Below are 23,430 nucleotides of genomic sequence, written 5' to 3' on the forward strand. Positions count from 1 at the left end.
CGGATTACATTGTCATACTCATGTCACCATTCCCATAAAGATAGCTATCTGAATAGTGGTGGCTATCGAATCGTACTACACCGGCTCCGACGCTCGTCGGATGTGGCAGGGCTTGCAAACTATTACAGACTAAGAGAAGCACAGCCGAGAGCTGCCCAGTGACACGAGCCTACCAGATGAGCGAAATAACTTCTATGCTCTCTTTGAGGCAAGTAACACTTAAACATGCATGAGAGCATCAGCTGTTCTGGACGACTGTGTGATCAGGCTCTCCACAGCCGATGTGAGTAAGACCTTTAAACAACATTCACAAGGCCGGATTACATGTACTCCGAGCATGATTACGTGTACTCCGAGCATGCGCTGACCAACTGGCAAGTGTCTTCACTGACATTTTCAACCTGTCCCTGTCTGAGTCTGTAATACCAACATGTTTCAAGCAGACAACCATAGTCCCTGTGCCCAAAAACAGTAAGGTAACCTGCCTAAATGACTACCGACCCGTAGCACTCACGTCTGTAGCCGTGAAATGCTTTGAAAGGCTGGTCATGGCTCACATCAACACCATTATCCCAGAAACCCTAGACCCACTCCAATTTGCATACCGCCCCAACATATCCACAGATGATGCAATCTCTATTTCACTCAACACTGCCCTTTCCCACCTGGACAAAAGGAGCACCTACGTGAGAATGCTATTCATTGACTACAGCTCAGCGTTCAACACCATAGTGCCCTCAAAGCTAATCACTAAGCTAAGGACCCTGGGACTAAACACCTCCCTCTGCAACTGGATCCTGGACTTCCTGACGGGCCGCCCCCAGATGGTGGGTAGGTAACAATACATCACCCACACTGATCCTAAACACTGGGGCCCCTCAGGGGTGCGTGCTCAGTCCCCTCCTGTACTCCCTGTTCACTCATGACTGCATGGCCAGGCACGACTCCAACACCATCATCAAGTTTGCTGATGACACAACAATGGTAGGCCTGATCACCGACAACGATGAGACAGCATATAGGGAGGAGGTCAGAGACCTGGCCGTGTGGTGCCAGGACAACAACCTCTCCCTCAACGTGATCAAGACAAAGGAGTTGATTGTGGCCTACAGGAAAAGGAGGACTGAGCACGCCCCCATTATTATCGACAGGGCTGTAGTGGAGCAGGTTGAGAGCTTCAAGTTCCTTGGTGCCCACATCACCAACAAACTAACATGGTCCAAACACACCAAGACAGAGGGCACGACAAAACCTATTCCTCCTCAGGAGACTGAAAAGATTTGGCATGGGTCCTCAGATACTCACAAGGTTCTACAGCTGGGGCCAAGCTTCTTGCCATCCAGGACCTCTATACCAGGCAGTGTCAGAGGAAGGCCCTGAAAATTGTCAAAGACTCCAGCCACCCTAGTCATAGACTGTTCTCTCTGCTACCGCATAGCAAGCGGTACCGGTGCACCCTTCCCCCTATGTACATAATTACCTCAATTACTTTGACAATAGTGCCCTTGCACATTGACTCTGTACGCTACCCCCTGTATATAGCCCCACTATTGTTATTTACTGTGTTGTCTAATTATTTGTTATGCTTATCTCTTACTTTTTTGTAGGTATTTTCTTAACTGCATTGTTGGTTAAGGGCTTGTAAGTAAGCATTTCACTGTTGTATTCGGCGCATGTGACTAATACAATTTTATTTGATCTCCCATGTGCCCCTCCTGCCCCTCACCCTGCCTCCATCCAAATGGACATGTATCACTGTTCTTTTTACTACGTATATATTTTATTTATATTATTTAGTACATGTATTGTTTTGATTTCACATTGACCTGCATTGTTGGAGCTCGGGAATGTAGGATTTACACCTTCAATCCTGTACATGTGACTATTAAACTTCTAAGCCAAAATCTTTGAATTTGTTCAGGAGAATTTTACCTGGCCTACCTTTTCCCAAGAGTACAGTAGACAGGGAAGAAGTGGAAGGGGTGGGGTAGTTTATGAGGGGGAAATATGAGTAACATTGATTCAAATAAATTCAATTATGATACAGTAATAAAACCGTTGTCTGAAATTGTATTACACTGTTGTGCGCGCAGAAGTGACGCTTTTGAACACGGCGGGTTGAGCATGCGTTGTGTAGCTTTGTTACTGTTAGCTACTTAGCTAGCTATTGAAAAAATGGCGTTAAGCAAAACCTTTGGCCAGAAGCCGATTAAATTGCAGCTAGAGCAAGATGGAGACTTCTACATGGTTGGATCAGAGGTGTGTATGAGCAATATTTATCTAGCAATACAGCGCAGACAACATTTTGGCCATCAGCCTGCGCCATTATTGTCTGTCATGAAAGCTAGCTACATCTCATAGCTAGCAAAACATCGCGCTATGCAGAATGAATCATGTCTGGCTAGTTCTCTAGCACCGTCAAGCTCGCATGCAATTAGAGTGTCTGCGCTGTCTATTGTAGTAATAAGCACAAAATCAAGTGAGCGTACTATTGGCCCATGCAATGTCAATGTGGACAAACTGCTTGCTAGCTAACGTTAGCCAAGTCAGGTATTGTTGTGACTGTGTGGTCTGGAGTTGTGCGCTGGGTGGTTCTAACAAAAACACACGACAAATATGAAAGGGACGAACACGAGAAAGTAAGTAAGCTATACAGAGTCAGTGCCAATAGCATATTTACATTGTGCAGGGATACTGGCGTGGCAGAGGTAAGGTGACTAGGCATCAGGCTATATGATTAGACAGCAGCGTGTGAATGTGTGAGCAAATTAAGTGTGCGTAGTCAGTGCTAAAATAAAAGGTCCTGATGGCAGGGAGCTCGGCTCCAGTGATTTACTAGGCTGTCCACACCACCCCCTGTAGTGCAAATGCGATTGAGGGCGGTGCAGTTTCCATTACCAAGCAATGATGCAGCCAGTCAATAATGCTCTCAATGGTGCAGCTGTAGAACTCTTTGAGGGCCCGTGCCAAATACTTTCAACCTCCTGAGGGGGAAGAGGTGCGGTCTCGCCTTCTTCATGACTGGGTGTGGACCATTTTAATAAGTACCTAAGTGATTTGGGCACCGCGGAACTTGAAGCTCTCAACCCGGTGTGGATGGAGGCGTGCTCGCCCCCTGTTTCCTGTAGTCCACGATATGCTCCTTGGTCTTTCTGAGGTTGAAGGAGAGGTTGTTGACCTGGTCACTTCCTCCCTGTAGGCCAAGTGTTCCCAAACTTTTTGGGCCTGCGACCCCGTTTTGATATCATTTTGTTTGGGTGACTCCCCCACCCATGTGAAAAAATGTATGTAATCAATGGCCAATGTTTACTTTTGTAATTTGGGCTATGACAGACAGTCTGACAGTATTTTTTTACAGTATTTCAATCTGAAGACAGTATGGTTTGAAGTGACTAACATGCATCAGAAAGGTATTTAGAAGTTCAGAAGATCATCAGGCAATAATGTTTTATGATCGTTGATGATATTCTTGTCCACCAGTCTGATTTAGTGCCTGGTCTTGTCCACTCGGTTCTAATGGCTTGTGGGCAGAGTAGAGGGAAACAGTATGTACATAGGTGTTCCTGAGAGTCGTATCTTTCAGTGATGGGGTCATAATACTTTGTAGAAGTAAAGATGGATCCACATTTGTAGGAAGAAAACAGAAATGGGTCTGTTTATTACAACCACATCTAACGGCTATCGGAGGTTTCTGACGTAACCCCGGTTCTATGAACCAAGTGCAAAAATGATCTCCTCACCACGTTTTCAAGTCAGGTGACCTCCTCATGGGGTTGCGACTCCCAGTTTGGGAAACCCTGCTGTAGGCTGTCTCATCATCACCGGTGATCAGGCCTACCACCGTCGTGTCGTCAGCAAACGTGATGATGGTGTTGGAGTCGTGCACGGCCACGCAGTGGTAGGTGAACAGGGAGCTACATGAAGTGTAGGGTCTTGGGGTTGTTTCTGGACTGTCTGGGCCCTATACTCTGTTAACGCAAAATAAATACTCTCTTCCTTGCTCTCAGGTTGGAAACTACCTCCGTATGTTCAGGGGCTCTCTGTATAAAAGGTACCCATCACTCTGGAGGAGGTTAGCCTCAGTAGAGGAAAGGAAGAAGATTGTAGCATCATCACACGGTGAGTGATACACTCTTGTCAGCCACATTATCTTATGAAAACTGTCTTTTATTGTTTTTCACAGAGCCACTTAGCCTATAAGTCCAGACAGCAAGTAGAACTCTAGGCTATTATTAACACAACTTTTAGCCACAAGTGTGACTCTGCTGAAGGCGTCCGAATGTGAAGAGATCTTTGAGGGGAATGATGAGAAGTACAAAGCGGTTTCCATAAGCACAGAGCTACCAGCGTACCTCAGGTAATGCCTCCCTCTTATCTCACCATATAGTCTTTTGCGTTAGGAAAGAACCGAGTGCTGCTAGTGCATGACAATATGATTCATACCAAATTACGGGAGTATGCATGCCAAAACAGAAATTCCACTTAAACTGTATTTTGGTATTTGTTTCATTCGTCCACTGTTGATACAGTCCCAAAATGTTTTGAATATCAGCATAATTTTTTCAAGATATAGAACTTTCAAAGTACAGAAAGTGTCACTGTAGGATATGCTGTATTTGAGTCTTTTTAGAGAGTGAACTAAGCCAAATGGGTTTTGTTCGTCATATGTCGTCATGTCAAAAGTCCCAAGTACTTCTCTGTCCATCCCAGGGAGCAGAAGGCGAAGAGGAGCAGCCAGTGGGTCCCCACGCTGCCCAATAGCTCCCACCACCTGGATGCTGTGCCCTGCTCCACCACCATCAATCGCAACCGAATGGGCCGCGACAAGAAGAGGACCTTCCCCCTGTGGTGAGGAAAGCAAACCCACATTGGCCAGTGGCTGTGTCTGTATTGATGCACACACACTGAGTGCGTGTGTGCCATTTTATATAGATAGACCTGTGCTGTTTCGTCATGGAGCAATACACATACATCTTTCTATAAACTAGGGTACAAGTGAGGATTTCCTATGCTGGACAACTTGTTACAGTTGTTGATAAGTCATTGATAATAATCTGCCAATTTGTTTCATGTCATGACCTTAAGATATAAGGGGGAACATAGATATTGCATACAATTCACAAGTAGATTTAAAACCGAATGTTTAACTTTCTCATGGTTGGTGTCTTGACGGATTTGTCCAAAATCGTGTGACTTTTCTGTCCTTGCATTTATGGTAAAGCAAGTTGTCGTTATATCATATATAAACCATTAATCAGTTAAATTAGACATTGAACATGAATCCTGGATCTAGCTATCAGACTTTTTTTTGTTGTTGTAACTATTCTGAACAAAAATATAAACGCAACATGTAATGTGTTGGTTTCATGAGCTGAAATAAAAGATCCCAGAAATGTTCCATATGCACAATCTTATTTCTCTCAAATTTTGTGCACAGATTTGTTTACATCCCTGTTAGTTAGCATTTCTCCTTTGCCAAGTTAATCCATCCAACTGACGGGTGGCATATCAAGAAGCTGATTGAACAGAATGATTATTACACATGTGTACCTTGTGCTGGGGACAATAAAAAGCCATTCTAAAACGTGCAGTTTTGTCACACAACACAATGTCACAGTTGTTTTGAGGGAGCTGGTATATTGACTGCAGGAATGTCCACCAGGGCTGTGGTCACGTGTAACCACGCCAGACCTCCACAACCCCGGCTTCTTCACCTGCGGGATCATCTGAGACCAGCCACCTGGAAAGCTGATGAAACTGTGGGTTTGCACAACCAAAGAATTTCTGCACAAAATGTCAGAAACCTTCTCAGAGAAGCGTGGGTTATGGTATGGGCAGGCATAAGCTACGGACAATTTTTATCGATGGCAATTTGAATGCACAGAGATACCGTGATAAGATCCTGAGGAGCATTGTTGTGGAATTCATCCGTCTCCATGTTTGAGCATGATAATGCACGGCCCCGTGTTGCAAGGATCTACACAGTCGTGACCAAAAGTTTTGAATGACACAAATATAAATTTTCACAAAGTCTGCTGCCTCAGTTTGTATGATGGCAATTTGCATATACTTCCGAATGTTATGAAGACTAATCAGATGAAGTCCCTCTTTGCCATGCAAATGAACTGAATACCAAAAATATGAACCAAATACCAACTATTTCCACTGTATTTCAGCCCTGCCACAAAAGGACCAGCTGACATCATGTCAGTGATTATTTCGTTAACACCGGTGTGAGTGTTGACGAGGACAAGGCTGGAGATCTTTGTCATGCTGATTGAGTTCAAATAACAGACTGGAAGTTTCAAAAGGAGGGTGGTGCTTGGAATCATTGTTCTTCCTCTGTCAACCATGGTTACCTGCAAGGAAACACGTGCCATCATCCTTGCTTTGCACAAAAAGGGCTTCACAGGCAAAGATATTGCTGCCAGTAAGATTGCACCGAAATCAACCGTTTATCGGATCATCAAGCCATTCAAGGAGAGCGGTTCAATTGTTGTGAAGAAGGCCTCAGGGCGCCCAAGAAAGTCCAGCAAGCGCCAGGACCGTCTCCTAAAGTTGATTGGGCTGAGAAGCAACTTCTCTCCAGGAAAAACATCAGGGACAGACTGATATCCTGCAAAAGGTACAGGGATTGGACTGCTGAGGACTGGGGTAAAGTCATTTTCTTTGATGAATCGCCTTTCCAATTGTTTGGGGCATCCGGAAAAAAAGCTTGTCCGGAGAAGACAAGGTGAGCGCTACCATCAGTCCTGTGTCATGCCAACAGTTAAGCTTCCTGAGACCATTCATGTGTGGGGTTGCTTCTCAGCCAAGGGAGTGGGCTCACTCACAATTTTATCTAAGAACACAGCCATGAATAAAGAATGGTACCAACACATCCTCAGAGAGCAACTTCTCCCAACCATCCAGGAACAGTTTGGTGACGAACAAAGCCTTAAGGCAAAATTGATAACTAAGTGGCTCGAGGAACAAAACATCAATATTTTGGGTCCATGGCCAGGAAACTCCCCAGACTTTAATCCCATTGAGAACTTGTTGTCAATCCTCAAGAGGTGGGTGGACAAACAAAACCCCAGAAATTCCAAGCATTGATTATGCAAGAATGGGCTGCCATTAGTCAGAATGTGGCCCAGAGGTTAATTGACAGCATGCCAGGGTGGATTGCAGAGGTCTTGAAAAAGAAGGGTCAACACGGTAAATATTGACTCTTTGCATCAACTTCATGTAATTGTCAATAAAAGCCTTTGACACTTATCAAATGCTTGTAATTATACTTCATTATTCCATAATCTGACAAAAATATCTAAAGAGACTGAGGCAGCAGACTTTGAAAATAATATTTGTGTCATTCTCAAAACTTTTGGCCACGACTGTACACAATTCCTGGATGCTGAAAATGTCCCAGTTCTTCCATGGCCTGCATATTCACCAGACACGTCACCCATTAAGCATGTTTGAGATGCTCTGGATCAACGTTTAAGACGGTGTGTTCCAGTTCCCACCAAAATATCCAGCATTGGTATTGAAGAGGAGTGGGGCAACGGGCCACAATCGCCAGCCTGATCAACTCTATGCAAAGGAGATGTCATGCTGCATGAGGCAAATGGTGGTCACACACTGGTTTTTCTGATCCCTGCCCCTACCTTTTTTTGCGGTATCTGTGACCAACAGATGCATATCTCTATTCCCAGTTGTGAAATCCATAGATTAGGACCTAATGAATTTATTTCAACTGACTGATTTCCTTATACTAACTCAGTCAAATCTTAGAAATTGTTGCGTGTTGCGTTTACATTTTTGTTTAGTGTCGATCTCAGAAATGCAGTGTAACTACGTAACATGAAAGCGGTTTTCATGGGCACACAAGTCCGCCCAAAATGTTGCAATTGCAAAATAGAATGCGTCTAACCGAAAGTCACCTTACCTTGAAACTTACTTAGCCTACAGTACCAGTCAAAAGCTTGGACACACCTACTCATTCCAGGGTTTTTCTTTATTTTAACTATTTTCTACATAGTGAAGACATCAAAACTATAAAATAACACATATGGAATCATGTAGTACACAAAGTGGTAAACAAATCTAAATATATTTGAGATTCTTAGCCACCCTTTGCCTTGATGACAGCTTTGCACACCCTTGGTATTCTCTCAACCAACTTACCTGTTAAGCATTTCAATTAACAGGTGTGTCTTGTTAATTTGTGGAATTTGAGGCAATCTGTTGTGTTGTGACAAGGTAGGGGTGCTATACAGAAGACTTGGTAAAACACCAAGTTCATTTAATGGCAAGAACAGCTCAAATAAGCAAAGAGAAACGACAGTTCATCATTACTTTAAGACATGAAGGTCAGTCAATCTGGAAAATTTCAAGAAGTTTGGAAGTTTCTTCAAGTGCAGTTGCGAACACCATCAAGCGCTATGATGAAACTGGCTCTCATGAGGACCACCACAGGAAAGGAAGACCCAGAGTTACCTCTGCTGCAGAGGATAAATTCATTCAAGTTACCAGCCTCAGAAATTGCAGCCCAAATAAATTCTTCACAGAGTTCAAGTAACAGACACATCTCAACATCAACTGTTCAGAGGAGACTGAATTACACCTTCATGGTCGAATTGCTGCAAGGAAAACACTACTAAAGGACACCAATAATAAGAAGAGACTTGCTTGGGCCAAGAAACATGATCAATGGGCATTAGACCGGTAGAAATCTGTCCTTTGGTCTGATGAGTCCAAATTTGAGATTTTTGGTTACAACTGCCGTGTCTTTGTGAGACACCTCCAGGCTGTGTAAGGGCTATTTTACCAAGAAGGAGAGTGATGGAGTGCTGCATCAAATTACTTGGCCTCCACAATCACCCGACCTCAACCCAATTGAGATGGTTTGGAGTGAGTTGAGGACCACAGAGTGAAGGAAAAGCAGCCAACAAGTACTCAGCATATGTGGTAACTCCTTCAAGACTGTTGGAAAAGCATTCCAGTTGAAGCTGGTTGAGAGAATGCCAAGAGTGTGCAAAGCTGTCATCAAGGCAAAGGGTGGCTACTTTGAAGAATTTCAAATATTAAATATATTTTGATTTGTTTGGCACTTTTTTTTACATCATGATTACATACAGTGGGGAGAACAAGTATTTGATACACTGCCGATTTTGCAAGTTTATTCCTATTACAAAAGCATGTAGAGGTCTGTAATTTTTATCATAGGTACACTTCAACTGTGAGAGACGGAATCTAAAAACAAAAATCCAGAAAACACATTGTATGATTTTTAAGTAAATCATTGTGCATTTTATTGCATGACATAGTATTTGATACATCAGAAAAACCAGAACTTAATATTTGCTACAGAAACCTTTGGTTGCAATAAAGAGATCATACCGTTCCTTGTAGTTCTTGACCAGGTTTGCACACACTGCAGCAGGGATTTTGGCCCAATCCTCCATACAGACCTTCTCCAGATCCTTCAGGTTCGGGCTGTCGCTGGCAATACGGACTTTCAGCTCCCTCCAAAGATTTTCTATTGGGTTCAGGGCTGGAGGGGACTGGCTAGGCCACTCCAGGACCTTGAGATGCTTCTTACGGAGCCACTCCTTAGTTGCCCTGGCTTGTGTGTCGGGTCGTTGTCATGCTGGAAGACCCAGGCACGACCCATCTTCAATGCCTCTTACGGAGGAAGGAGGTTGTTGGCCAAGATCTCGCGATACATGGCCCCATCCATCCTCCCCTCAATACGGTGCAGTCGTCCTTGTCCCTTTGCAGAAAAAGCAATCCCCAAAGAATGATGTTTTCCACCTCCATGCTTCACGGTTGGATGGTGTTCTTGGGTGGTACTCATCCTTCTTCTTCCTCCAAACATGGCGAAGTGGAGTTTAGACCAAAAAAGCTCTATTTTTGTCTCATCAGACCACACGACCTTCTCCATTCCTCCTCTGGATCATCCAGATGGTTCTTGGCAAACTTCAGATGGCCTGGATATGCCGCTGGCTTGAGCAGGGGCCTTGCGTGCGCTGCAGGATTTAATCCATGGCGGCGTAGTGTGTTACTAATGTTTTCTTTGAGACTGTGGTCCCAGCTCTCTTCAGGTCTTGACCAGGTCCTGCCGTGTAGTTCTGGGCTGACCCCTCACCTCCTCATGATCATTGATGCCCCACGAGGTGAGATCTGCATGGAGCCCCAGACCGAGGGTGATTGACCGTCATCTTGAACTTCTTCCATTTTCTAATAATTGCGCGCAACAGTTGTTGCCTTCTCACCAAGCTGCTTGCCTATTGTTCCTGTAGCCCATCCCAGCCTTGTGCAGGTCTACCATTTTATCCCTGATGTCCTTACACAGCCTCTGGTCTTGGCCATTGTGGAGAGGTTGGAGTCTGTTTGATTGAGTGTGTGGACAGGTGTCTTTTATACAGGTAACGAGTTCAAACAGGTGCAGTTAATACAGGTAATGAGTGGAGAACAGGAGGGCTTCTTAAAGAAAAACTAACAGGTTGTGAGAAGCCGGAATTCTTACTGGTTGGTAGGTGTCAAATACTTACGTCATGCCAATAAAATGCAAATTAATTACTTAAAAATCATACAATGTGATTTTCTGGATGTTTGTTTTAGATTCCGTCTCTCACAGTTGAAGTGTACCTATGATAAAAACTACAGACCTCTACATGCTTTGTAAGTAGGAAAACCTGCAAAATCGGCAGTGTATCAAATACTTGTTCTCCCCACTGTATGTGTTGTTTTGATGTCTTCACTATTATTCTACAATGTAGAAAATAGTAAATATAAAGAAAAACCCTTGAATGAGTAGGTGTGTCCAAACTTTTGACTGGTACTGTAAATAGATACTTCGTTAACGTGGTTCTTCAATAAGTTTGTAATACTTGTTGGATGCACGTCTGGTGTCGAGCTGTTTAATTACACTGTGATAATTTCACACGTCATCTGATCCAGGAAGGACTTTTCTGAATGACAGTCAAGTGAGAAACAGCTCTTGTGATGGCACATCACAGCTCATTTACCTTTTTTTTATTTTTTATTTATCATGGAATATGTTTGTATTCATGCTGGTCTTATCAAGGGATTACGTTTGTACTTTGTATCTGGGTCCTAAAGGGAAGTGTTTATGTCGTGGTCGTTTATTCCCAGACAAATCGCTGTAGAAACTGCCTAGATGTCATTGGTATCAACCCTGCTTAAAGGATGTATAGTCCTAGGCTTATGATGTTGTAAGTGGACTTATGGGCCAATTTGCATATATTCCTCTAAGTACACATTTGGAACTGCATAAAAATATATATATTTTTTGTTTCAAACATTTAGAAATGTTGATCCCAATGTGACACATTGGCCCCATTATTTATAGAAAGACCTACATTGAGAATAATCTCTGCACTTTTCAGGCTGGGTTAGAAGGGCCCTTTTGATGACTTGTGCAAAAGTGGCTTTGTACTCTTTTTTTTCTCATTGACCGCTTCGAGGTACTTGCTACATTTCTCTTGTGAAAATGAGCCTTTGGAAAAGTCCTGAGGTGTCCACATTAGCGGATGAATCTCAGCTCTGCTCGTCATAACGGCTCTCATCAGTGACTGCATGACGGCGATCCTTAGTGTGGGGGAAATGAAGGAATGGTTCAGTCGCAGTCTGTTTCACCCTCTCAAGCTATTTGAGGGTCAGGAGATACAACTTGAGACCGAGGTCGTCCAGGGTCACTGGGACTCCCTCTGGTTTTTAAATTAGGTAGAGTTGCTCATTCATCAAGTGTTTTTCTTGTGGTCTTCCAGAAAGCAAGCACTGTCCCCTGACCTGACCGTCTATGAGAACATCCTTCCCACTCTCCCCTTCCCACAGCCCACTTGTCTAGATAACAAAAGCATTTAATTGTGTCGCTGGAACATATCAAAACAGATCCGCCTACTCGGCCACTTTTTGCTGACCTTGAAAGATGGAGGCTTTTAAGCGCCGTTGCCATGTTTTCAACAGTCACGGTCTCTGACCATATCTCTTGTTTTCATGGCCTCTTTGTTTAGTTGCCGATTGTGTTTGTAACTAAGCTCTCTAGATGGTGTATGGTTGAGATAATAAAGTAAAGTACATACTAAATGATGTTAGGATCTTGTTTATCTATCCAATGGTGAAGTTAGTTTAGGAATAAGAAGTTAGTTTAGGAATAAGACACCCTTGACTTGTGAAAAATGTAGGCCTAAATAACTTAATTATTTGAAGGAACAAAGAGCGACGCAAACTGTGGGCGAATGCACCGTGAGGCCTTTTCACCTTGTATAGCCTATGATGCTATCATGCTAGGAAGGATGATTGAATGATAGGGAACATAGGTTGTTGGAAACAGCATTAGTGTAGTGTTCCCGAGATGCTGGCTTTGTTAGGGCTTGGGTGGAATGCACCAGGGTGGGATAATAAACAACACTTGTTTCCCCCTGTGGTCTACTACTGTTCTGTTTGTTGGAATCCTCCTCACCAGGTCCAAAACAAATGTTACTCTATCATTTTCCCAGCTAGGCAGTCAACAGTTGTGATGCAATTGTCTCCAAAAGGCCCACCCAATTCTAGACATCACATCTCTTTTTTTCCCTTTTTTTTTTTTTTTAAAGCTTGAAAACACATAAGTCAGCATGTCTGGCTCAAAGCATCGCTCCTTTTGCTGTGGTTTTAGCAGAGGATCCATTGTGTGGCCTCGCTAGTGAACATCTCTCCTTTTTCTGGCGCAAATGTGATCTGTTGAACAGTGCATGTTGCGTATGCTGCTCTCTGAATGCGAGTGTTGATGGACATTTAGTCCAGAAAATATCCTATAGAGCGACAAGATGACTGAATCTTTCACTGTGCACCCAATTTTGCAGGACAATAGAATTTACCATTGTTGAATTTGAATTCTATTAGGATGCCCATTAGCTGAGGTCATGCGGTCAGCTAATCTTCCTGGGGTCTAACACAGAACTAAAAATACTTTACTAAGAATGTGTAGGATACCAACCTAGTCCCATTCTGTATGTGCGGAGCCAACTCTTCTGTCGTTGTCATGCCAAACACATGTTGACATAACAAATTAATGAACACGGAAAGCAGTTGGCCAAAGTAAAAACAGCCGGGACCACCAGGCTAGTAGAATGATGAGAGAGAGAGACACAGAATTCCCATGTGATAAACATCAATTCATCATACATTCCGAATGGTGGCCACCGGTGTACAATAACGCTTATTGGGTTCATCTTTTATTAGCAACGACCAGCTGAAGACAGGTAGAAGCTAAATTAGGGGTAGATGTTACAGCCTGCTATTCACGATAAGTGTCTTTTAAATGTCTCCAATAATGATGGGAAGACAAACAAATGATTTACTACTTTTCGTAGGTTGTAGCGTGATCTAATACCTTGTCTTCTCCCCCTTTTCCCTCTCTGAAGCTTTGACGACCACGACCCGGCGGTGATCCACGAGAATGCGTCTCAGGCCGAGGTGTTGGTTCCCATTCGTCTGGACATGGAGATTGACGGGCAGAAGCTTCGAGATGCCTTCACCTGGAACATGAATGGTACGGCTCCACTATCCATTCCCCTTGGCTGGAAGACTGCGTTGGAGTTACAAACTCTAGTTTGGGATGTTATTCTGAAAATTACTTATAAAGGTTTTAGAATCGCTGCCCAGCGACAGCCGCACTTTGAGGCACATCTCAATAGTCTAAAGTGGCTTCCTTCCTATCCTAGTCTCATCTGCTTCATCTGCACTGATCTGAAAACACACTGGTTAGATGGAAGCAAAGTGATGGATGCCTACTGAGGAAAAATCCTGCTCTCATCAGCCGTGTTCTTTCACATCAGGGTGATTATAGGAAAGAACACGAGGATAGGAAGCCACTCAAACTATTGACATTCACCCCTGTTCATTCTCTCTTTGCCTCCACTCACTGTCCTATCCTGTCCCTCCAGAGAAGCTGATGACTCCGGAGATGTTTGCTGAGATCCTGTGTGACGACCTGGACCTGAACCCCCTGGCCTTTGTCCCGGCCATCGCCTCAGCTATCCGCCAGCAGATAGAGTCCTACCCCACAGACAGCATCCTGGATGAACAGACCGACCAGAGGGTCATCATCAAGGTGGGCACATACACAGTCACACACAAACAATTCACTGTTGCAATGGGAGCACAGGCCCAGGGCTGCATCTCAATAATAAAATCAAGGGTTTGTCATAACATCACTCCTATGCATACTGTATTTCTTAAACGTGTGTGTGTGTGTGTCTCAGCTGAACATCCACGTTGGGAACATCTCCCTGGTGGACCAGTTTGAGTGGGACATGTCGGAGAGGGAGAACTCTCCGGAGACGTTTGCCCTGATGCTGTGCTCCGAGCTGGGCCTGGGAGGAGAGTTTGTTACTACCATTGCCTACAGCATCCGCGGCCAGCTCAGCTGGCACCAGAGGACGTACGCCTTCAGGTAACACAGATGCTCAAAATATGCATAGAAATGCAATATATGCATTTGCACAAACATAGACACACCAAACAAACAAAAACAACACTACATACACATGTATGGACACACAGAGCACACCTAATGACACTGATGGATCCAGACAGAACCTTCCCAGTTCACACACATGCTCGGTCAGACATTTTAACGTCCTATGCATTGCCCAGTGTAATGACAAAATGGAGAGGTAGAAATACCCGCACGCATATTTTGCTACTCTTTGATCGGAAGGTCTTTGTCACGACACATTTCAGCCTAAATGCAGCATTCCCCCCACTGTTTTGTAGAATAGATATTTTAAATACTCAAGATGTAAGGTTGCCAGTATCATGGATATTTTTTGTGGAATAAGGCCAGAACTCATTTAGTTCCCCCAATGTGATGTATTTTAATATGCCCCTTGACTTATTCCACATTTTGTTGTTACAGCCTGAATTCAAAATGGATTAAATCTATTTTTTTCTCACTCATCTACACACAATACCCCATAATGACAAAGTGAAAACATGTTTTTAGAAATAGATCCACAGGTACACCTCCAATTGACTCAAATGATGTCAATTAGCCTATCAGAAGCTTTTAAAGCCATGACATAATTTTCTGAAATTTCCAAGCTCTTTAATTAAAGGCACAGTCAACTTAGTGTATGTAAACTTCTGACCCACTGGAATTGTGATACAGTGAATGATAAGTGAATTAATCTCTGTAAAAAATTGTTGGAAAAATGACTTGTGTCATGCACAAAGTAATGTCCTAACCGAATTGCCAAAACTATAGTTTGTTAACAAGAAATGTGTGGAGTGGTTGAAAAACGAGTTTTAATGAAACTTCCGACTTCAACTGTATGTGTTCTGTAAGATTAACGATATCTCACAGTGACATGAACATGAGGTCAGGTTGAGGCATTTGCATGTGTTGTGTGGTGTCTTAAGAGTGTGTGGGGAGGAGTTTAAAAGTTGGCTGCCTGCCTATGACTCACAAATTGGGGTCTGCTAAGGATTTTAATTTCAAACACACAGACAGCCTGCATCTTGTATACACCACAGAGTGTACACACACACACACACACACACACACCCTTTAGCCTTCATCCATTATTCACAAGCACGGGTACCATGTGGTTTTCCACCAAAACAAAAGCTTCATCCATAGGGAGTTTCCAGCCAACTAAACACTAAAACGGTCCCTTTAGTGTCTAATGGCGATCGTTTTACATATTGAAATGCCTTAACGTTGTACAGATTTTCTCCCAGCCAGTGACACAGACAGACATACAGTGGTTCCTCCTTTAAAAGTTGCGAGCTTACACAGCGGGGCTTAGAGGTACCCAGCGTCACGGGTTCATTGCTCCAGAGCACCACAAGGGGGAGTTAGAGCACTCATTATGCATTTGAGTCCCACGGTGTTTATATGACCAATCCTATTGAGTGGTTCCAATGATGAATTTGACGCGAGCCTCTTGTCCCTGGTGACTTACTTCAGCAAAGATGGCTAACAAAACATTACGGGGGAAGCAAATGTAAGTAGTTATAACGTCATAACGAGTCAAGCTAAAAACGTACAATTGAGAGGAATATGTTAGTTAATGTAGAGACAAACGATTGTGCATATTTTTTTGTCATGAAGTTAATTTACGAAAATCACGATTTATAATACCAGGTGTATCAAACTCCATTATTTGAATGATGCTGTGTCTGCATGTATGTAATGATTACACATTGTAATTATGCAATAGACTAGACACMTGATTTTGTAATTCATAAAAACATAATAAAAAAACAGTACATCCTACCAGCACGCCCACAAGCGTCCTGAATGACRCGTGGAAGAGAGSGAGGAACRAGATGGGAGTAACAATCCAGGCTATTTGCTCTGAGACCGGCATAATAATGTAATGAAACGAGCAGGGAGCAGGTTTCGAACCCTCAACATTCTAGCCCGAAGTCCAGCACGCGATCGACAGTGCCGCAGTATGACGCAACTTTTAAAGGAGGAACCACCGTACAGTACAGCCTGTTTGTTTGTGTGTTGTTCCTCCCCCACTCTGCCCTGCGTGGTTTCTCATCGCATTAGCTTGGCTCTGTTAATTTGAGATGTTTTGTTCACATGGGCTGTTCCATTGTGTGTCACCTGCTTATCAAACAGTGGTGGCCGATTCCATTTCACCAATGGACATTTCATGAAATGAACTGAAATAGCAAATGGAGAAATTACTAATCGATTGCCAACCCTAATGCCAATGCTTTTGAGTCATTTCAAGTCATTGATTGTGTGTAAATGAGGACTGGAGAGTTTTTCTAACATGCCTTTTTGTTTAGCATTGCAAATTAATGACATACAATATACAATCGACATACAATCCCAATCTTTTCTACTCTCTTCCCCCACTTGTCTGTCTTTTTATAGGGCTGATTTCAGGTCAATATTCTTTTGAATTACTCGAACTACTACCCCTCTCCCCCCAAGCTAAACCCTCACCACCCACGTTCTCTTGACATGATCTGCCTTGGGAAGCTGAGTACATTTACACTTTATCTCTCTCTCTCTCTCATCTGTTGACTTGACTTTGCAGGGCTTGTCCACCCAAAGGAAACCATTTTTACTTGTATCATGAGTAAAAAAGCCTATGAAGTTGTATCATGAGTAAAAAAGCCTATGAAGTTGTATGATATTCTGTTTCTGCCAAGTCAGGGAAAACTATGTAGTTATCACTGTTGGTTGGTCTACAAACTGCACTACACACAAGTTTCAAGTTGTATTAGTTGTATGTATAGGGTACACATGGAATACACCGTCCAACGAAATGCTTACTTGCAGGTTCTTTCTCGACAATGCAACAACAAGAAGAAATAATAAAAGATAAGAATACGAACATAAAGTAAATGGCTCAGTAGAACACAGAAAACTGTGTGGCTTATTGTTGTAACTATGTTGAGAGAGGATCAGAAATCCAGAAGGTATCAGACAAAACGGTTCCACTGATGCCTTTATCTATTCTCCCAGTTCTTCATTTGTCAAACTGAAAAGGCATGTGTTAGTTTAGAATCCCTTATAACATGGGGATTAAAAAAAAAAAAAAAAATGGAGGCATTTTGACTACAGGTATGTAAAATGTCGTAGTGGGCTGAGCAGGGTTTGATTGATGGATGCTGTATCACTGTTTTCATTGCTTTGGCTGAGTGTGCTAGTGGRGAATCTGTGCTTTACTTATCAAGATGCCATCTTCGTTAAAAAAAACATGATCGTCACACAATTTGAATACGAAATTTCCCAAAACCATTTTTAAAAGTTTGAATAAGTTATGTTTTTGTCCRTTTGGATCAAGGGTATGTCTATTCCTCATCAAAATGGCACTAACACAAGAGTGACAAGGGCGACCATGTTGTTTTTCTCCTCCAAGATSCCTCTTATTTGCTCTCCCACTTCTTCAACACACCATGACTGCAGCATGTCCCATTCTGGGCACTCTCTTCCTAGTTTTGCRTCTCATTTCCTGTCGCTCTGATGTCATTTTCTGCAGTGAGAACCCCCTGCCAACGGTGGAGATTGCCATCCGCCACACAGGCGACGCTGACACATGGTGCCCTCTGCTGGAGACCCTGACAGACGCAGAGATGGAGAAGAAGATCAGGGACCAGGACAGGAACACCAGGTGAGAGAGAGACAGCCTGGCATTCAAAACCTAGTTCTTTCTCAATTCATCTTTCCATTTTTCCTCCATCTTCCCTCAACCTTCTCCCCCAATACTTGTGAGGAGATGGGATGCGAGGAATCACAGAAAGACCAATTGAGATAGACTTACTTTCCCGACTAGCGCCCTCGTCTCCTCGACATCTCTATGTCCACTGTTGTAGAAAAGGAATACTACACTCAAACTGTTTTTWGTWTTTTGTTCATTATTCCGCTGTTAATACAATCCCAAATAATTGTGCATGTCATCCGTCAGATTTTAAGATTGAACATACGTCATCATGACAGTTTTTTGCTCTGGACAGAAAGTACTTTGCTCTGTATTGTTCTCTAACTTGAACACTTGACTGCTGTCATGCACCATTTTTGGAGGGATTGTAGTATTAACAGTGGACTAATTAAATGTTCAGGAAGAGACAACAAGATTCAGGTTTTTCCTCAAAATCAGACACATTTATTTTGGTCTGCACCACTCAGACAATTGAAAACTGATCCGTGCAAAACCARTTATAATTTGGAATAGGGTATTTGGTCAGAAAAGTATGAAAACCACTGTCCTACATCATCAGATTTCCCATCTAAGAATGTTTTCTACTGCGTTGTATTTATGCCAGCCCATCTGCCACATGAGGGGTTGGGTTAAATGCGGAAGACACATTTCAGTTGAATGCATTCAGTTGCACAACTGACTAGGTATCCCYCTTTCCGATAGTAACCTATTTAATGTGTTTTACTTTCAGGCGCATGAGACGACTTGCCAACACTGCCCCCGCCTGGTAGAGAGAAGCACCAATAAACTACTACAGAGCGTCTAGTCCAGTGGTTCCCAACCTTTTTGAACCGTGGCACACCTTGATGGGATATACAATTCTGCGGCACACCAAAAATGTCCCTATTAATTATTTAGTGGTAATGACCGCCATTTGATCTATATTGCATATCATCAATTTTCTGTGACAAATGTTTATTAAATAGGGTTTGTTTTAAGTATTTTCATAGTTCCTTACTCATGATGGTTCACTTGTGTATACCCCTTTAAGAGCATCCCGCAAATCTGAGCCAGAAAKAATAAAATGTAGGTATTGGGTAAATAGGTATTTCGTTTTGAACGGTCTGTGCTAGAGGTGCAACCAAAGCCAAGTTCCGTTTGTTTTTATGGCAAGAGGCTGTGGTATAGCTAAGCCCAGAGCCATATATTAAGAAATAAATTACTCTCGCTAAGCCTAATTAATCAAATTTACAAGTGCTAATGGTTATCACAGACTCAGTAAAATAATAAAAATGACTTTGCTCGTGATGCGAGCCCCTCAAATGATACAAAAGTAACAGCCCGAGCGCACTGGACTTGGAACAAAGATACAGATGTAACAATGTACTATTTAATGTATTATCTGACTTGCACAGGTGCTCCCTGCTTCTAGTCAGCCAACAGTCAACTCCTATGGGCCCTCTGTGGAGACACACACAYAAACAAACGTGACAATAAACATTTAACTGGTCCCTTCTTACAGCCCCCATAATATTAAACTAACTCTATGCTTGATTGTCATGCTAATCCAGTACCAATGTCACATCTCTACTCCCATTAATTAGAAAAATGACATCTGATCCCAGATCAGGGACTGTTCAAGGAGCCTTATCCATTTCTAGCCCCTCTAGTGGTTCAACCGCTACTCTTTCTGATGAGATGAGGCGATGTGGTATATAAAAGGTGCCATGGGTAAGTGTATTTGTCCGTATGAAATGTAGCCTTTGTCGATTCTACGGACTCACCATCTAAGTGAGCTCTACCTATAATACTGCTTTGATGCACTCATATCTCTCATGATAGACAATGCTGACTTGATCTGTCTGTTAATAGAAACACTCTTTTAGTACAGTTTTTAGTTTCCTTTTTTAATAAAATAACATAAACCAGATATTTGAAATGAATATTATATGTTGCTCTACAAATTCTTGAGTCAGCAAGTTGCACAGTCAAGTGGACTATTATTATTTTTCACTGTGAGGCACAGTGCATTCGGAGAGTATTCAGACCCCTTGACTTTTTCCACATTTTGTTAGTTACAGCCTTATTCTAAAATGGATGAAATTGTTTTTTTCACTCAATCATCACACAATACCCCATGATGACAAAATGAAAAACAGGTTTTTAGAAATGTTTGCAAATGAATACAAAAAAAAACCAGATACCTTATTTACATAAGTATTCAGACCCTTTGCTATGAGACTTGAAATTGAGCTCAAGTGCATCCTGTTTCCATTGATCAGCCTTGAGATGTTTCTAGAACTTGGAGTCCACATGTGGTAAATCAGTTGATTAGACATGATTTGGAAACGCACACACCTGTCAAATCAGATTGTATTAGTCACATGCRCCGAATACAACATGTGTAGACCTTACAGTGAAATGTTTACTTACAAGCCCCTAACCAACAATGCAGTTTTACAAAATATGAAAATGAATAAGAAATAAAAGGAACAAGTAATTAAAGAGCAGCAGTAAAATAACAATAGCGAGACTATATACAGGTGTGTGTGTGTGTATATATATATATATAGATTATTTCACATTATCACACACACATATGTCTGTAAACAATTGTTGGAAAAATTACTTGTGTCATGCACAAAGTAGATGTCCTAACCGACTTGCCAAAACTATAGTTTGTTAACAAGACATTTGTGGAGTGGTTGAAAAACGAGTTTTAATGACTCCAACATAAGTGTATCGTAAAACTTCCGACTTCAACTGTATATATTGTTTACAGACAGATTATTTCACTGTATCACCATTCCAGCGGGTCAGAAGTTTACATACACTAAAATAGCAGAAAATGATGTCACGGCTTTAGAAGCTTCTGATAGGCTAATTGACATCATTTGAGTCAATTGGAGGTGTACCTGTGGATGTATTTCAAGGCCTACCTTCAAACTCAGTGCTCTTTGCTTGACATCATGGGAAAATCAAAAGAAATCAGCCAAAGTCTGGTTAATCCTTGCGAGCAAATTCCAAACGCCTGAAGGTACCACGTTCATCTGTACAAACAATTGTACCAAGTATAAACACCATGGGACCACGCAGCCGTCATACCGCTCAGGAAGGAGATGCGTTCTGTCTCCTAGAGATGAACGTACTTTGTGCGAAAAGTGCAAATCAATCCCAGAACAACAGCAAAAGACCTTGTGAGATGCTGGAGGAAACGGTACAAAAGTATCTATATCCACAGTAAAACAGTCCTATATCGACATAACCTGAAAGGCCGCTCAGCAAGGAAGAAGCCACTGCTCCAAAGCCGTCATAAAAAATCCAGACTACGGTTGCAACTGCACATGGACAAAGATCGTAGAGAAATAAGAAATGTCGTCCGGTCTGATGAAACAAAAATGAACTGTTTGGCCATAAGGATCATCGTTATGTTTTGAGGAAAAAAGGGGAGGCTTGCAAGCCAAGGAACACCATCCCAACCGTGAAGCACGGTGGTGGCAGCATCATGTTCTGGGTGCTTCACAAAATAGGTGGCATCATGCGGAAGGAAAATTATGTGAATATTGAAAAAATCTCATGTCATCAGTCAGGAATTAATGCCTGGTCGCAAATGGGTCTTCCAAATGGACAATGACCCCAAGCATAGTCCAAAGTTGTGGCAAAGTGGCTTAAAAAGGACAACAAAGTCAAGGTATTGGAGTGGCCATCACAAACCCTGACCTCAATCCTATAGAGAATTTGTGGGCAGAACTGAAAAGGTGTGTGTGAGCAAGGAGGCCTAAAACCTGACTCAGTTACACCAGCTCTGTCAGGAGGAATGGACAAAATTCACCCAATGTATTGTGGGAAGCTTGTGGAAGCTACCCGAAACATTTGACCCAAGTTAAACAATTTAAAGGCAATGCTACCAAATACTAATTGAGTGTGTAAACTTCTGACCCACTGGGAATGTGATGAAAGAAATAAAAGCTGAAATAAATCATCTCTCTACTATTATTCTGACATTTCACAGTCTTAAAATAAAGTGGTGATCCTACTGACCTAAAACAGGGTCTTTTTACTAGATCAAATGTCAGGAATTGTGAACAACTGAGTTTAAATGTATTTGGCTAAGGTGTATGTCAACTTCCGACTTCAATTGTATGTCATTTTGGAGTCCCTTTTATTGAAAATAATATAATACAGTGCCTTCAGAAAGTATTTACAGTGGGGCAAAAAAGTATTTAGTCAGCCACCAATTGTGCAAGTTCTCCCACTTTAAAAGATGAGAGAGGCCTGTAATTTGCATCATAGGTACACTTCAACTATGACAGACAAAATGAGGAAAACAAATCCAGAAAATCACATTGTAGGATTTTTAATGAATTTATTTGCAAATTATGGTGGAAATAAGTATTTGGTCACCTACAAACAAGCAAGATTTCTGGCTCTCACAGACCTGTAACTTCTTCTTTAAGAGGCTCCTCTGTCCTCCACTTGTTACCTGTATTAATGGCACCTGTTTGAACTTGTTATCAGTATAAAGACACCTGTCCACAACCTCAAACAGTCACCACTCCAAACTCCACTATGGCCAAGACCAAAGAGCTGTCAAAGGACACCAGAAAACAACATTGTAGACCTGCACCAGGCTGGGAAGACTGAATCTGCAATAGGTAAGCAGCTTGGTTTGAAGAAATCAACTGTGGGAGCAATTATTAGGAAATGGAAGACATACAAGACCACTGATAATCTCCCTCGATCTGGGGCTCCACGCAAGATCTCACCCCGTGGGGTCAAAATGATCACAAAGAACGGTGAGCAAAAAATCCAGAACCACACGGGGGGACCTAGTGAATGACCTGCAGAGAGCTGGGACCAAAAGTAACAAAGCCTCCATCAGTAACACACTACGCCGCCAGGGACTCAAATCCTGCAGTGCCAGACGTGTCCCCCTGCTTAAGCCAGTACATGTCCAGGCCCGTCTGAAGTTTGCTAGAGAGCATTTGGATGATCCAGAAGAAGATTGGGAGAATGTCATATGGTCAGATGAAACCAAAATAGAACTTTTTGGTAAAAACTCAACTCGTCGTGTGGAGGACAAAGAATGCTGAGTTGCATCCAAAGAACACCATACCTACTGTGAAGCATGGGGTGGAAACATCATGCTTTGGGGCTGTTTTTCTGCAAAGGGACCAGGACGACTGATCCGTGTAAAGGAAAGAATGAATGGGGCCATGTATCGTGAGATTTTGAGTGAAAACCTCCTTCCATCAGCAAGGGCATTGAAGAT

General features: G+C 42.5%; 1 protein-coding gene across 3 annotated transcripts; it reads left to right on the forward strand.

Annotated features, from left to right (window-relative positions):
* The first annotated feature begins 2,082 nt into the window (after positions 1-2,082).
* Positions 2,083-20,101, forward strand: LOC111963774 (SWI/SNF-related matrix-associated actin-dependent regulator of chromatin subfamily B member 1). Of its 3 annotated transcripts, none has more exons than XM_023987277.2 (9): positions 2,084-2,259; positions 4,008-4,119; positions 4,249-4,357; positions 4,711-4,848; positions 13,413-13,540; positions 13,935-14,101; positions 14,253-14,443; positions 18,000-18,131; positions 18,910-20,101. In XM_023987277.2, the coding sequence occupies exons 1-9, from the start codon at positions 2,176-2,178 to the stop codon at positions 18,947-18,949; spliced, it is 1,101 nt and encodes a 366-aa protein (XP_023843045.1). In that variant the 5' UTR covers positions 2,084-2,175; the 3' UTR covers positions 18,950-20,101. The 3 variants fall into 3 exon arrangements, with proteins under 3 accessions (XP_070299615.1, XP_023843045.1, XP_070299614.1); XM_070443513.1 differs by lacking the exon at positions 2,084-2,259 and adding an exon at positions 2,786-3,898; XM_070443514.1 differs by lacking the exons at positions 18,000-18,131; positions 18,910-20,101 and adding an exon at positions 16,886-17,920 and having other exon boundaries at positions 2,083-2,259.
* The last annotated feature ends 3,329 nt before the right edge of the window (positions 20,102-23,430 follow it).

The sequence above is a fragment of the Salvelinus sp. IW2-2015 genome, linkage group LG5 (assembly GCF_002910315.2).
Source record: "Salvelinus sp. IW2-2015 linkage group LG5, ASM291031v2, whole genome shotgun sequence".
Taxonomy (NCBI): domain Eukaryota; kingdom Metazoa; phylum Chordata; class Actinopteri; order Salmoniformes; family Salmonidae; genus Salvelinus; species Salvelinus sp. IW2-2015.

Coding starts and splice junctions, on each gene's coding strand:
- LOC111963774 (XM_023987277.2), top strand. CDS start 2,176: ATGGCGTTAAGCAAAACCTTTGGCCAGAAGCCGATTAAATTGCAGCTA. Junction 2,260..4,007: donor TCTACATGGTTGGATCAGAG/GTGTGTATGAGC, acceptor CCTTGCTCTCAG/GTTGGAAACTACCTCCGTAT. Junction 4,120..4,248: donor GATTGTAGCATCATCACACG/GTGAGTGATACA, acceptor CACAACTTTTAG/CCACAAGTGTGACTCTGCTG.